Genomic DNA, 11,946 nt, shown 5'->3' with positions numbered 1-11,946 from the left:
GATACTTTGTTTTATTTAGCATTAATTCAGTTTTAGTCATTTTAGTACTTTAACTTAAATGAAAATTAGAAATGTAAAAAATATTTTTAATCTAATATTTATATTTTATTTAATTTCAGCCTTATTTCAATTTCTGAAAGTGATTTTTATAGCTTTAGGTTTTGTTATCAATTACAACACTGACAACCTACAAATGTACAATTTTTTTTACAACAGTGTCTGAAATGGCAGTGAATATCAGCACCATAAGTTATGCTCCTCAACTGACTGCGTCATTATTAAATGGTAGGGCACGATATGAATGCACAAATAAACAGGCATATTGATACAAGGATCTAAAGTATTGCAAAATATCAGTATCAATATGTGATTGTACTGGCACAGCCCCTGTACCTGAGGCGGTTTTTGAGGGTGTTGACCTCTCGGCTCAGACCCTCACTAGCTTCAGTGGCATCGTCCAGCTCCCTCTGCAGCTTCCTGCGGGAGGCGTTCGCTCGAGTCGCCTCTTCCTCAGCCTCCTCCAGCTGCCTCTTCAACTGCTTCATGCGGGAGTTTGCCTTCTCCATCTAAACACAGATAGCAATTCTGAATCTCAGATTTCTCTCTTATGAGAGAAAAGCAACTAACTACAATTTATTGTGCATTATGTTTAAGGCTGTAAATCTGAAATTTAATTTAGCTCAGAGAGCAAAGTGGTTCGCAACCTATTTCAATTTATGTGATAACTGAGCAGCACATCGGCATAAGAATGACTTTGAAGGATCACGTGACACTGATGACTGGAGTAATGATGCTACAAATATGGTTTTGCCATCACAGGATTAAATTATGTTAAAATACATTCAAATAGAAAACAGTTATTTCAAATTGTAATAATTTTGCACAATATAACTGTTTATACTGTATTCAGGAGTTAAAGCAAAAAAAAAAATCCTGAGCCTGAACTTTTTTCCGAGGGTTGGGGGGTTGCGGGACACAGGGTTTCTTGGCAAATAAACAACAACAAAAAAATGATTTTCCTTGAAACTACATGATAAATAAACTAATAAAACAAAATGGTAAAAAATAAAGTGCTGCACACGCCACAAACGCAATGACTGTGGCAACTTTAACATTTGAAAGGATACTACTGCAAAGTTACCGCTTTCCTTATTCAAACTGATTTTTTTTTCATGAATATATAATTGACCTGAAGAAAGAAAGCTGTATTATACACTTGGAAAATGATGAGCTGAAAAACAGGCTTTAATATGACTATATTTATACATAAACTAATGTGAGGCAATAATAATTGGCTCAAATAAAGTATCGAAACCAAGTAATTACATAGTTTTATTGTTAATTACATGGTTTCACTGTTAAAATACATGTAATATTCCCATATTATAAAAATACCTGCAGAGGGCGCCAACGGCCTGGTGATGTTTCATGTGATTCAACGACGTTTAAATCCATTTAATTTTAATGTTTGGCCACAAGCAAAGTCAGAAACTTTTCTGATTTTTAAATTACAACCAAATCGAATAATTAGAAATATTTAAGGTTTATAAATGATTTATGGCACAGGTTTATAAACGTTTTACGTTACAAATCTAGTGGGATAACACAGTTTTCCCAGATGAACGTAAACTCACCGCATATCCAGAGGAAGAGTTTAGCCCCTTTCACACGGTCTTACTGATATATTAATGTCCCTTTCAAAATTACCAGTAAATTTGTTCTGGCAATCATATAGTTCTTACGGAGATGATGTGATTATTTTGAGCTGTTTACAAAGCTCTGCTGCTTTTCTATGTAAATATGGCACTAGATGGTCATCTTTGACCACTGCGCCTCGCAGCTTTTTCAATGTGATCGCGCGCTCGAGACGCAGTCGCTTCTTTTCCATTCCTCTGCTATAATGCGCGTCTCGTGTTTATAAGAGCAAATGCTTCTGATGGCTAGTAATGTTAGTTTGGTTAAGCAGTGTTCCTCTCATACCATTAGTAGGCGAACTCATGAACTCCAACGTGATATCAGCAAGTTTTTTTTAAAGTAGGACTATCTTTTTTTTACGCAGCCAAACGCCACACGCCACGGAGATCTGGCACGGTGCCGGACAACTTTAAGCCCTGTGTATTTTTGATCAAATAAATGCTGCCTAGTGACAAGTTTCTCCCAAAAATCTGTCCAGTACCTTTTTGGAAAAAAACTTGTGGAAATGCTATAAAATCAGCCAATCAGAAAATGGAAATCTTTAGATTTTGCCATTTTATAGGTATCAGATGTTTCATAAACAGACCATGGAAATATTGTCTGAAGCATAGAAAGTGGTAACTGTTGAATTTATTCTGCATTTATTCAGCTTAAGCGGCTGGGGACCTAGTACACAGAGTGAAGATTAGGATTTGGGTTTTATTCACCTGCTCTTTGTACTGGTCGGCATGGCGACGCTCATCCTCCACTTGCATGAACACCTCCTTGAGTTTCTTCTCTGTGCGACGCACAATCTTATTGGCTGCAGCTCTCTCCCTGTGAAGCGCACAGATCATACACAATTGCCAAAACACGAGTTAGTGCAACTGGTTTTTCTTCAGTCAGAACGTGACATTAATTGGTTTCTTTTCACTGTTGCATACTTTGCTTCCTGTTCGAGCTGCTCCTCTAGCTGGATAATCTTGGCCTCCAGGGCGGCGATAGAGGCCTTGAACTTTGATTTGATGGATCCCTCAAGTTCCTGCAGTTTGGCCTTCAAATCTTTGTTTTGCCGCTCCAGCTGCTGACGGGCGTTCTCGCTCTTCTGGGCGGCACTGCGCTCTCCCGCCAGCTCTGTGTTCATGGTATCCACCTGAAATACAGACACAACAGCTGTTACTAAAGACGTGTTGTGTCAAATGTGGCCAAGAATGCTTATGAAGATAATAATTAGACATCTTGCAAAGATCACAATCACACAGAGCTTTGAGAGCAGGCCATGTTGACAAGTTTAACTGTGTTGAAAAGAGCTCGATCATAATTACAGCAGCTTCCTCAACACCGCACCTGCATAGTGGTCTTGCGGAAGCGGTCGTTCAGGAGCTCCATGTTGCTCTGTTCCTCCTCTAGCTCTTCCTCCAGCTGGGCGATACGAGCCTCCAGCCTCCTCTTCTCATCCAAGAGGGCAGCCCTGAAGGAATGAACATGAATGAAGTACAAAACTTGTGTTTGAACAAACAGAGGAGCAAATGATCTAATAGCAGAATACATCCAAGTCAGCATGAAATAGAAATTGTGATGTTTGGAAATATATATTTTTTTTTATGTATATGAAGTATATCCAAGTGAAATGCCTTTTCAAATAAAAAAATAAAATAAATGAAGGGCCAGACTTGATTTTGTTCATTGGAAATCGATAAATCACTTATGAGCACTGCAACATTCTACCGTCACTCATAAACGCATCACAATTCTCAATTAAACCGACTTCCGGTTTACACTGACTTTGAGAGGTTTGCAGCACAATGACTCACTTTCCAGAGGCACTGTTGGAAATCTCATCCGCAAGCTCATCTCTTTCCTGTTCAGCGTGGCGTCGGGCTCTCTCTGAAGATGCCAGGTCCTAAAATCACAACCAAAGCATAAACAAAGACTTGCCAGTTAACTAATCTGATTTAAAACAGTAGAAAAACAAGCAACAGGTTCTTCAGAAAGGCTTTTTTCAAACGTGTATTTCAGTGTCGGCTCACCTCTTGCAGCTGCAGAACCTCAGCCTCAAGACTCTTGAGCTTCTTCTCATTCTCCTTAGACTGAGCGAAGATCTCATCACGAGAAGTGCGTGCCTCCTCCAGCTCCCTCTGGTAGTCCTTCATCTGGGCCTGGATGAAAACAGAGAGATGTTGCCATCTGTACTTCTCACATTTAGTCATATCTCTGTACCGACTATGACCTAAAATATTATGTCTCAGTAATGCAGTCAAAAGATGTAGACATCTGTGTAAAGCCTAAAAGACTGAAGCACTTGGAGCTAGTGAGGATAAACAGATTATGCTAACAGTAAATGAGTCATTTATTGATAGATTCTACCTGGAGTTTGCGTAGCTGTTTAATGGCTTCATCACGGGCCTTGTTTGCAGCCTCGATCTGAGCTTCCACATCTTTGAGGTCCATCTCCAGTTTCTTCTTGGCAGCTACAGCAAGAGCTCTCTGCTTCCTTTCATCTTCAAGCTCCGCCTCCATCTCACGCACCTGAAGGAACCGGAATCATGGATCAAAAAACTATATCAAATAGGTTTACTCTGAGTAAAAACTATGGCAGACTGCCACAAATTCTTGCTTTATAAGCTATTGCACCTTTACTGCACAATGTTTCCTCGATACTTTCTTTCTTTACTTGGTAGCACATAATCCGTATACAATAGAAATAAAATGGTTAATAATGAATACTTTTGATTAAACAAAACAAAAAAACCATGCTCTCATGATCTAAAAAGAACTACCAAAAATATTCTTATATTTTAAAGAAGAAAAGAAACAAACAGTAGTAAACTATCAAGTAATAGAGGGGTTAAAGCACTTATTTGTTGATGAAAACGGGTACCAGTGAATATACCACTTTAAAAAAAAAAAAAGAAAAAAAAAGGATAATCTACATGCCCAAATAGCTTGTAATCCTCAAAAATGATAGATAGATTCCACCCACCTGTTTGACCAGTGCCCTCTTCTTCTCCTCATTCTGCTCATCTCTGGCCTGCAGGTCTCGGTCAAACTGGGCCTTCATGGCCTGCATGTTGACCTCCAGACGCAGCTTGGCATCCTCTGTGGCCTGTAGCTCGTCCTCCAGCTCCTCTAGCTGAGTGCGCATCTCCTCCACCTGCTGCTCCAGAGTGCGCTTGGATTTCTCCAGCTCATGCACCTACAGATAACAGGAAGTAAATAAATACACGGTGACTATCATAACCACTTGTGATCAAGTGCCAAATGATAAATCCAGGATCCTTTCTAGTTATTCATGATTACTATTAGAGAATGCTGAGGAATATTTTCCAGCCCACTTTTAACATTTTTATGACATTTCTAGACCCGGAAATCCATTTTTCCAGTTTTCTGTCCAAATTTGAATTTTATTTAGTTTTTTTGGTAATATGTTTGCTACGGCACTCTGAGTAGATTCTGATCTTGCTCTAAATACTACACATGGACTGGCTGATTTTGTCACTTTTCTAAGTATTCTGTTGTCAGTGATGACAGGCAAATTACTCGACACCTGAAACTTGTTGCATCACACCTAGTTATCACATGCTGTAGGGTGTCAGCACATTACGAGGTCTCAAAACAAAAACAGCCAACAAAAGCTGCGGTTTACAAAACACCAAAGGTTCTTTAAACATGATGATGAATTCAAACATAACCACATACGTAACAGCACAAACGTCCAGTGACATACTGACTTACATTCTTGCCTACGTCATCCTTGGAACTCATCAGATCCTCCATCTCAGCTCTGAGCTGCTTGTTGAGTCTCTCAAATTCCTCTTTAGCCTCCAGAGCTTCATCCAGGGCTCGGGCCATAGACAGAGCTTTGGTTTCCTTCTCTCTCGCCTCGGCCTCCGCACGGTCCCTCTCCTCAGCATAACGTGCAGAGATGGTCTTCTCCTCTGCCAGCATCTAACATAAACAAATGCTTTTGTTAGATTTTTCATAATTAACAAATGTTTTTCATTAGAACTCAATGATGATAAAAACATTAAATTACAATTTAGCATTATATAAAAAAAATTCACTTAAAAATTACAATTTTGAAAATCAGTTGGTAACCCTCATATTGTTGCAAACCTATAATGACTTCTGTTCATCTTTCAAATACAAATTAAGATATTTTAAAGGAAACCTGTAAGATTTCTGTCCATCCATTGAAAGTACATTCCACTAAAACTTTGACGCTTCAAAAAGTTCATAAATGGCGCTTTTCCACTGCGTGGTACGACTCGGCTCGGTACGGTTCAGAACGGCATGACACCGGCTCAGTTCGGCTCGGTTTGTGTTTTCACTGCAGTTTAGTACCGCTTTAGTGTGGGCGGGATTATTCACGTATCGTTATAGTTGCGCTGCTCCATCATGCTCTCACTGGATCCGCTCCTCGGCTATCAACGAGAGGATCGTCTGTACTTCCTCAACAGACAACGAAACAGCCATTTTTGGTTGTTTAAAAAAGGTGCGCTCATTCAAAACAGTTGCGTTCGATCCTTGGCTGGCTGTGCTGATTTGAATCTAGCAGGTCTGTTGTGCCTCGTGCCGAAAGTTCAATGATGCAGGCAGTGACGATTTTCTCCAGCCAATCAGTGATCAGCAGAGATTAGACGTCATGTTTTGGTAACGGTACGGCTCGCTTGGAACCTCGGCCGAGGTGGTAATAAAGTACCAGGTACTGTACCCAGTGGAAAACCCCCCAAAAGTGAGCTGTACTGAACCGTACCCATGCAGTGGAAAAGCGTCAAAAAACATCACAAGTTCTCACACATCAAGCACGCATGCTTGAGCTTCACTTTCCCATATTTGATGAACTCTATATAGAGTTTATTCATGAATAAAAAAAAACTAAATTAAATCTGTTCATCATATAAAGCAATTGTGTCTTTTTCAGAAGTCTTGGATTAAATTAAGTTTTAAAACTTCAAATTACATGTCAAGACAGAACTTCAGGTTTGATTAAAAATATCTTCATTTATTCTTTGAACAGGTGTGAAAAGCTGGAATTTGGAACGACACAAGGGACATTTTTGGGTGAAATGTTGTTTAACCAAAACAATTCATACCTGGTCAAACTTCTTCTGTTTCTTCTCCAGGTTTGAGACGATCTGTCTCTGGTGGTCCAGATCCACCATAAGGTCATCAAGCTCCTGCTGCAGCCTGTTCTTGGTTTTCTCCAGCTTGTCGTAAGCGATGGCCTTTTCCTCCAGTTTCAGACTGGTCCCCTCCATGTCCTTCTGCAGTTTCCTCTTGACCTCCTCCAGGCATTCAAGAGTTCCCACATCATCCTCCAGCTTTTTCTTGGTCTCCACCAGCTATCCAAGAAAGGAGGATTACAAAAGGAGTGCTTTTACTTTCAAATGTTTTAGTAGTAAATAGTACATCTGATTTCCTTTCTGAACAGAAGGCTGAAAATTACACTTTTACATAACCCACTTTTGGTCCTCAAATGTGACAGGCTTTTGTGAGGTTCTAGCCAACATGTCACTGGTAGAACACATTATTGAATGTGTCAAATGATGTGCAAGATGTTGATATAAACTCACTTGCCGTCTGCCCTAATAAAAAACATGGAGTGATTGCACATACATGGGATTGTAAAGTTGCCAGTTGTTTCTCCAGGTTCCTTCGCGCCTCCTCTTCCTCCTCCTGCTGCTCCAGAAGGCTGCTCTTCTCCTCCTCCAGTTGACGAATACGGCTGCTCAGATTCAGCTTCTGACGTGTCTCCTCTTGAAGCAGTTCCTATATCCACAATATTAATCAATCATGACTTAATCACATCACACACACCTTTTCTGTAAAAAAAAAAGTCTATGTCATTGCTTTATCCACTTTGCAGAGACGCATTACCTGAGTGTCCTGAAGCTGACTCTCTAGGCTGGAGGCATCTTTGGCCAGCTTAATTCCCTTTTTCTCAGCATCTTCCAATAGAGCAGAAACATTATCCAGTTCCGTCTGCAACAAATGACAAATAAATTAATTAATTTGCAGTGGAGCGATATTTCACAAGTACCCTCGATTCTGATCTATTTAAGGTTGCTTTCACACTTAGTTAGACAGCCTGGTCCGAACCAAATAATTACAATTTATTTCAGTAATTGCAAATTAATGATTGCAGGTCTCAAATGAAACTCTGAGTCAGAATTTAACAGAACTGTTTAATTCTGTGTAGTAAATAAATGTTTGTTTTAAAAACAAATGATTAAAATTGGGCTTTAAAAAAAGCTTCAGGTTTGCTGTGATTGTTTGTAGGGGTACACAATGTTGCGATTATATACCAATATGACTATAAAATCATATAAAATTGTTTATTATATATAATACTAATTTAATAGTACACACGCTAATATTTATTTATTGCAATTTGATAATAATTACAATTAATTACAATAATTGCTAATTTAATGATTGCAATTTGATCAAGTCATAATTGTGATTTGTTTTATTTTGATAAACTGTGCAGCCCTCATTACAGTCACGCATTCAGTCTGAAAAACCAATGAAACAACAGTCATCTGTAGTGTGTGAGGGAGGAGTGTAAAATATTCCATGGAACAAGGGGTAACAGAAATGATTCTGATATGAAGAGTAACAGCACTCATTTGTAGTTTGTGTGACACAGTCTGACAGCACTGACCTGTAGTTTGTGGGAACGGTCTGAAAGCTCTCCTTTAACCTTCTCTCCCTCGCTGAAGCGGGCCATAAACTCCTGCAGCTGAGCCTCAAGTTTCTTTCTCTTGTGCTCAGATTCAGACTTTGCTTGCTGCAAACTCTTCACATCATTGGTCAGCTCCTTATTATCACTCTCCAGAGTCTGTTTGTTTTTCTCCAGATTTGACTTCACCTAATGTTGACAGACAGACAATGTGAGAGAGAGCCAGATTTTGCCTGAACTGTATCAACAGGAGACCATACCATATTCAATCACTGAACGAGGAAATGAATTCCAAACACATCATTCTGACAGCATTCCAGTCGAGACATTAGAACTGAAATCCCTCACTACAGTAATGAATCATTTACTGTTCATCTCTGTGGCTTACTCTCTTGGCCTGCTCCAGCTGCTCAGAGATCTCCTCCAGAGCTGTGCCGTGCCTCTGTCTCATCTCCTGGATCTGAGACTCGTGGTTTTTCATCTCATCATCGATGGCCTTCTTCAGCTCTGCCACCTCCTGCTCTCGTTTGGTCCTTTGTGAGCAAAAGACACATTATTAGGCAAGACACATTTGAGGAGAAAGGGTCAGATTTCAATTAGCTTAATCTGGCTTAAATGGCTTTCCACTTGCATTACCAAAAGACTCATTTTCAACAGTCAACTGTAGAAAAATGTTGGCACCAAGGTTTTAGCATAGTTTTGATATTTCTTCTTTTTTTCCACATAAAAGCAAAAATTCTGTCCTCATTTACTCATCCTCCACACTTTCCAAACCTGTGCGTAAGTTTCTTTCTTCTGCTGGTCACAAAAGAATATATTTTGAAGAATGCTGGTAACCAAACAGTTGACTGTAGCTATTGATTTCCATAGTATGGGGAAAAAAAATACTATGGAAGTCAATGGCTACCATCAACTCTTTGGTTACCAACATTCTTTAAAAGGTTTGAAACAAGTGAAGGGTAAGTAAATGACAGAATTTTCATTTTTGGGTGAATTAGGCCTTTAAAAATTAGTCCCATTTAGTGGTCATGATAAATTTAGTTCCTGATGTAGACTCTTGTACCTCAGCTCCTGCTGGGCGGCAGTGGTGTCCAGGGTGTCTTCCAGCTCAGTTTTCAGAGCCTCCAGTTCCTCACTCAGATCTCTCTTGAGTTTCTCAGCTTTGTTTCTGGCTGCTTTCTCAGACTCCAGATCCTCCTGGAGCTCAGCTAGCTGGGCCTGCAGCTCCCGCACTTGCTTCAGAGCGTTGTTCTTCTGAGCGACCTCCTCATCACCTCTGTGGAACAACAAACATAAGCAAAGATTATTAACAAAGCTATGCATGCAAAATTAAAAGGAGTTCTATTCTATACTTTGCTTAAAAAAAAAAATATTTCTAATCCTGATTAAGTTGTCCTGAAACGATCCTGAATATTTTTAGTCAGCAAGGACACATTAAGAGTTTTATAACGTCACAAAAGATTTCTAGGTAGCACTTTATTTCAAGGTGTCCTTGTTACACGTTACATATACTTACTATTATAATAACAATTAATTATGCATAATTACATGCAAGTAACCCAAAGCCAAACCCTAATCCTAACCCATATAGTAGGTACATGTAGTTAAATAATATTAATCTGTACTTAAATGTATAATTGCACTGTAACAAGGACACCTTAAAATAAAGTGTAACTGCTTTTAAATTGTAATTATATTTCAAAACATTTTCACTGTATTTTTGCCTTGGTAAACATAACAGATTTAAAATAAAATACAGACTGAATGCCCCGGTTATATACATAACATGGGCAAGCGTGCTTTTGTGTGTGTTGATGTGATGTTGCAACAGCAATGTGATACCAATTTACTAAATTATTTCAGGACTGCACAAGGTTAACAAACACAAAAGGTCAAGAGTAAAAACTTTCCATGACTAATATTAAAATTTATATGATGTCAACATAACTCGGCCTACCATAAGTTATTGTTTTGACATGGTCAGCTAGACAACAGCCAAACTATTTTGTTATTCCGTGTTCCTCAAAGAATAGATCTTCACCTGGCCAGTACAGCCTGAAGCTCCTCTTCTTTCTTGGCCAGTTGGATCTTGAGTTCCTCAATCTGGGCCTGCAGCTCAGCTATCTGGTCCTGTAGGTCTGTGGTCTCACCATCCAGCTTTCTTTTGGCTTTCTCAAGCTCCTGCCTAGTTTTCTCCTCTTTCTTCAGACGCTCTGAGGGTCAACAGGCACACATAAACATGTAAGACTCACTGCTTTACATTTACTTAAATAAAATGACCCACATTCAAACCAGTCCTCACCTTCCAGGTCTACCATCATCATTTCTTGCTTGTTTTTGACTTTGCCAAGGTTCTTGGCCTTCTCTTCTTCCTCAGCCAGCTGAGAGGTCATCTCACTGACACGGTCCTCCAGGAGTTTTTTCTCCTGGGGTATAGAGAGGAAAGGAAGAGTTCAGTTTGTTCCTGTAAAGTTCTTCCCCTGGGTTGAATTTTGATTAGGCGGTTTCACATCTGCACTGACCTTTAGGAATTTGGAGTTCTGGTCCTCCAACAGCAGAATATCTTCCTCCATCTTTTTTATCTTGGCTTCAGCAGTCACCTTCTCCAACTGAAGCTTCTGTCGAGCAGCCTCTTCTTCATCTAGTTGCTCCTCTAGGTCCTGAAGTCACACACACACACACTTGTGGTTTCTGTACAGCAGCAGTGTAGGACTTTGTGAGCCTTTTTAGCTAAGTACTTGCTGAATTCATTATTCCAACCCAGAAGTTTTAGATACAGATTTACTATCTCAGAGCTGAGAGGCCTATTTTAAGTTTACAGCAGATCAAGGATTTTATTTCCATAGTGATGTTCTCACCTGTATGTGTGACTGCATTTTCTTCTTCTCATTCTGCAAAGATTGGTTCCTCTCCTCTTCCTCCTCCACACGGGACTCCAGGTCATGAAGAATCTCCTCCAGCTCTTGTTTTTTAGCCACCAGGCGAGCCCTCATCTCTTCAGCTTCAGCAAACAATTCTGTCTCAGCCTGCAGTTGCTCTGCCAAGATGTTCTTCTCCTCCAAGAGCTGAAACAAACATCAAACCAGATTTATTCTGTTTCTACAACATTTGTAGCACTCACTTTGGTTGACAGTCACAATGATTTTGTAACACTGCAGAAGATCCACTACATTGAATAAAGCCACATTACAGTGATTTTGGAAAGCAACATTATTCAAGCATAGGCACATACATATATCAGATATGTAACAGTTTATTTAAATGTAGCTCATTCCATCGGTTATTAGGACAAAAACATAACACTGAAATAACACTGTGTATTTTCAGGAGACAAAAGGGAGCAGGTGAGTGTGCGCTAACCTGCTGGTGTTTCTGTTCCATTTCCACCATTTCATTCTCTACTTTCACCTGCCTCTCCTTCACTTTAATGAGCTCCTCATCCTTGGCCTGCATTTCTTCTTCCTGACGGGTCACCTGGAGGAGGGGTTTCACCTGTAGACACACATGCAATGCACGTCCTAAATAAAATCTGCAACAATACTGCAAATGTGTGTTTTTAAAGATTCAATTTCTCTTGCGAACACATT

General features: G+C 39.6%; 1 protein-coding gene across 2 annotated transcripts in view; it reads right to left on the bottom strand.

Moving 5' to 3' along the window:
• The window catches only part of LOC306845030 (myosin-10), a 56,495-nt gene that overhangs the window by 2,362 nt on the left and 42,187 nt on the right, over positions 1-11,946 (bottom strand). For both annotated transcript variants that reach the window (XM_079377538.1, XM_079377539.1), the window contains 20 exons: positions 11,720-11,851; positions 11,218-11,424; positions 10,882-11,019; positions 10,662-10,785; positions 10,401-10,572; positions 9,423-9,635; positions 8,748-8,892; positions 8,342-8,548; positions 7,555-7,659; positions 7,294-7,446; positions 6,771-7,019; positions 5,410-5,622; positions 4,658-4,870; positions 4,042-4,203; positions 3,705-3,833; positions 3,489-3,577; positions 3,022-3,145; positions 2,619-2,827; positions 2,403-2,511; positions 394-566 (listed from right to left, as the gene is read on the bottom strand). In XM_079377538.1, the coding sequence (XP_079233664.1) occupies positions 394-566; positions 2,403-2,511; positions 2,619-2,827; positions 3,022-3,145; positions 3,489-3,577; positions 3,705-3,833; positions 4,042-4,203; positions 4,658-4,870; positions 5,410-5,622; positions 6,771-7,019; positions 7,294-7,446; positions 7,555-7,659; positions 8,342-8,548; positions 8,748-8,892; positions 9,423-9,635; positions 10,401-10,572; positions 10,662-10,785; positions 10,882-11,019; positions 11,218-11,424; positions 11,720-11,851 (3,266 nt within the window). The remainder of the gene's footprint in view (positions 1-393; positions 567-2,402; positions 2,512-2,618; positions 2,828-3,021; positions 3,146-3,488; positions 3,578-3,704; positions 3,834-4,041; positions 4,204-4,657; positions 4,871-5,409; positions 5,623-6,770; positions 7,020-7,293; positions 7,447-7,554; positions 7,660-8,341; positions 8,549-8,747; positions 8,893-9,422; positions 9,636-10,400; positions 10,573-10,661; positions 10,786-10,881; positions 11,020-11,217; positions 11,425-11,719; positions 11,852-11,946) is intronic.

Source organism: Barbus barbus (genome assembly GCF_936440315.1).
Source record: "Barbus barbus genome assembly, chromosome: 25".
Taxonomy (NCBI): Eukaryota; Metazoa; Chordata; class Actinopteri; order Cypriniformes; family Cyprinidae; genus Barbus; species Barbus barbus.
This window is presented reverse-complemented; position numbering and strand designations above follow the sequence as displayed.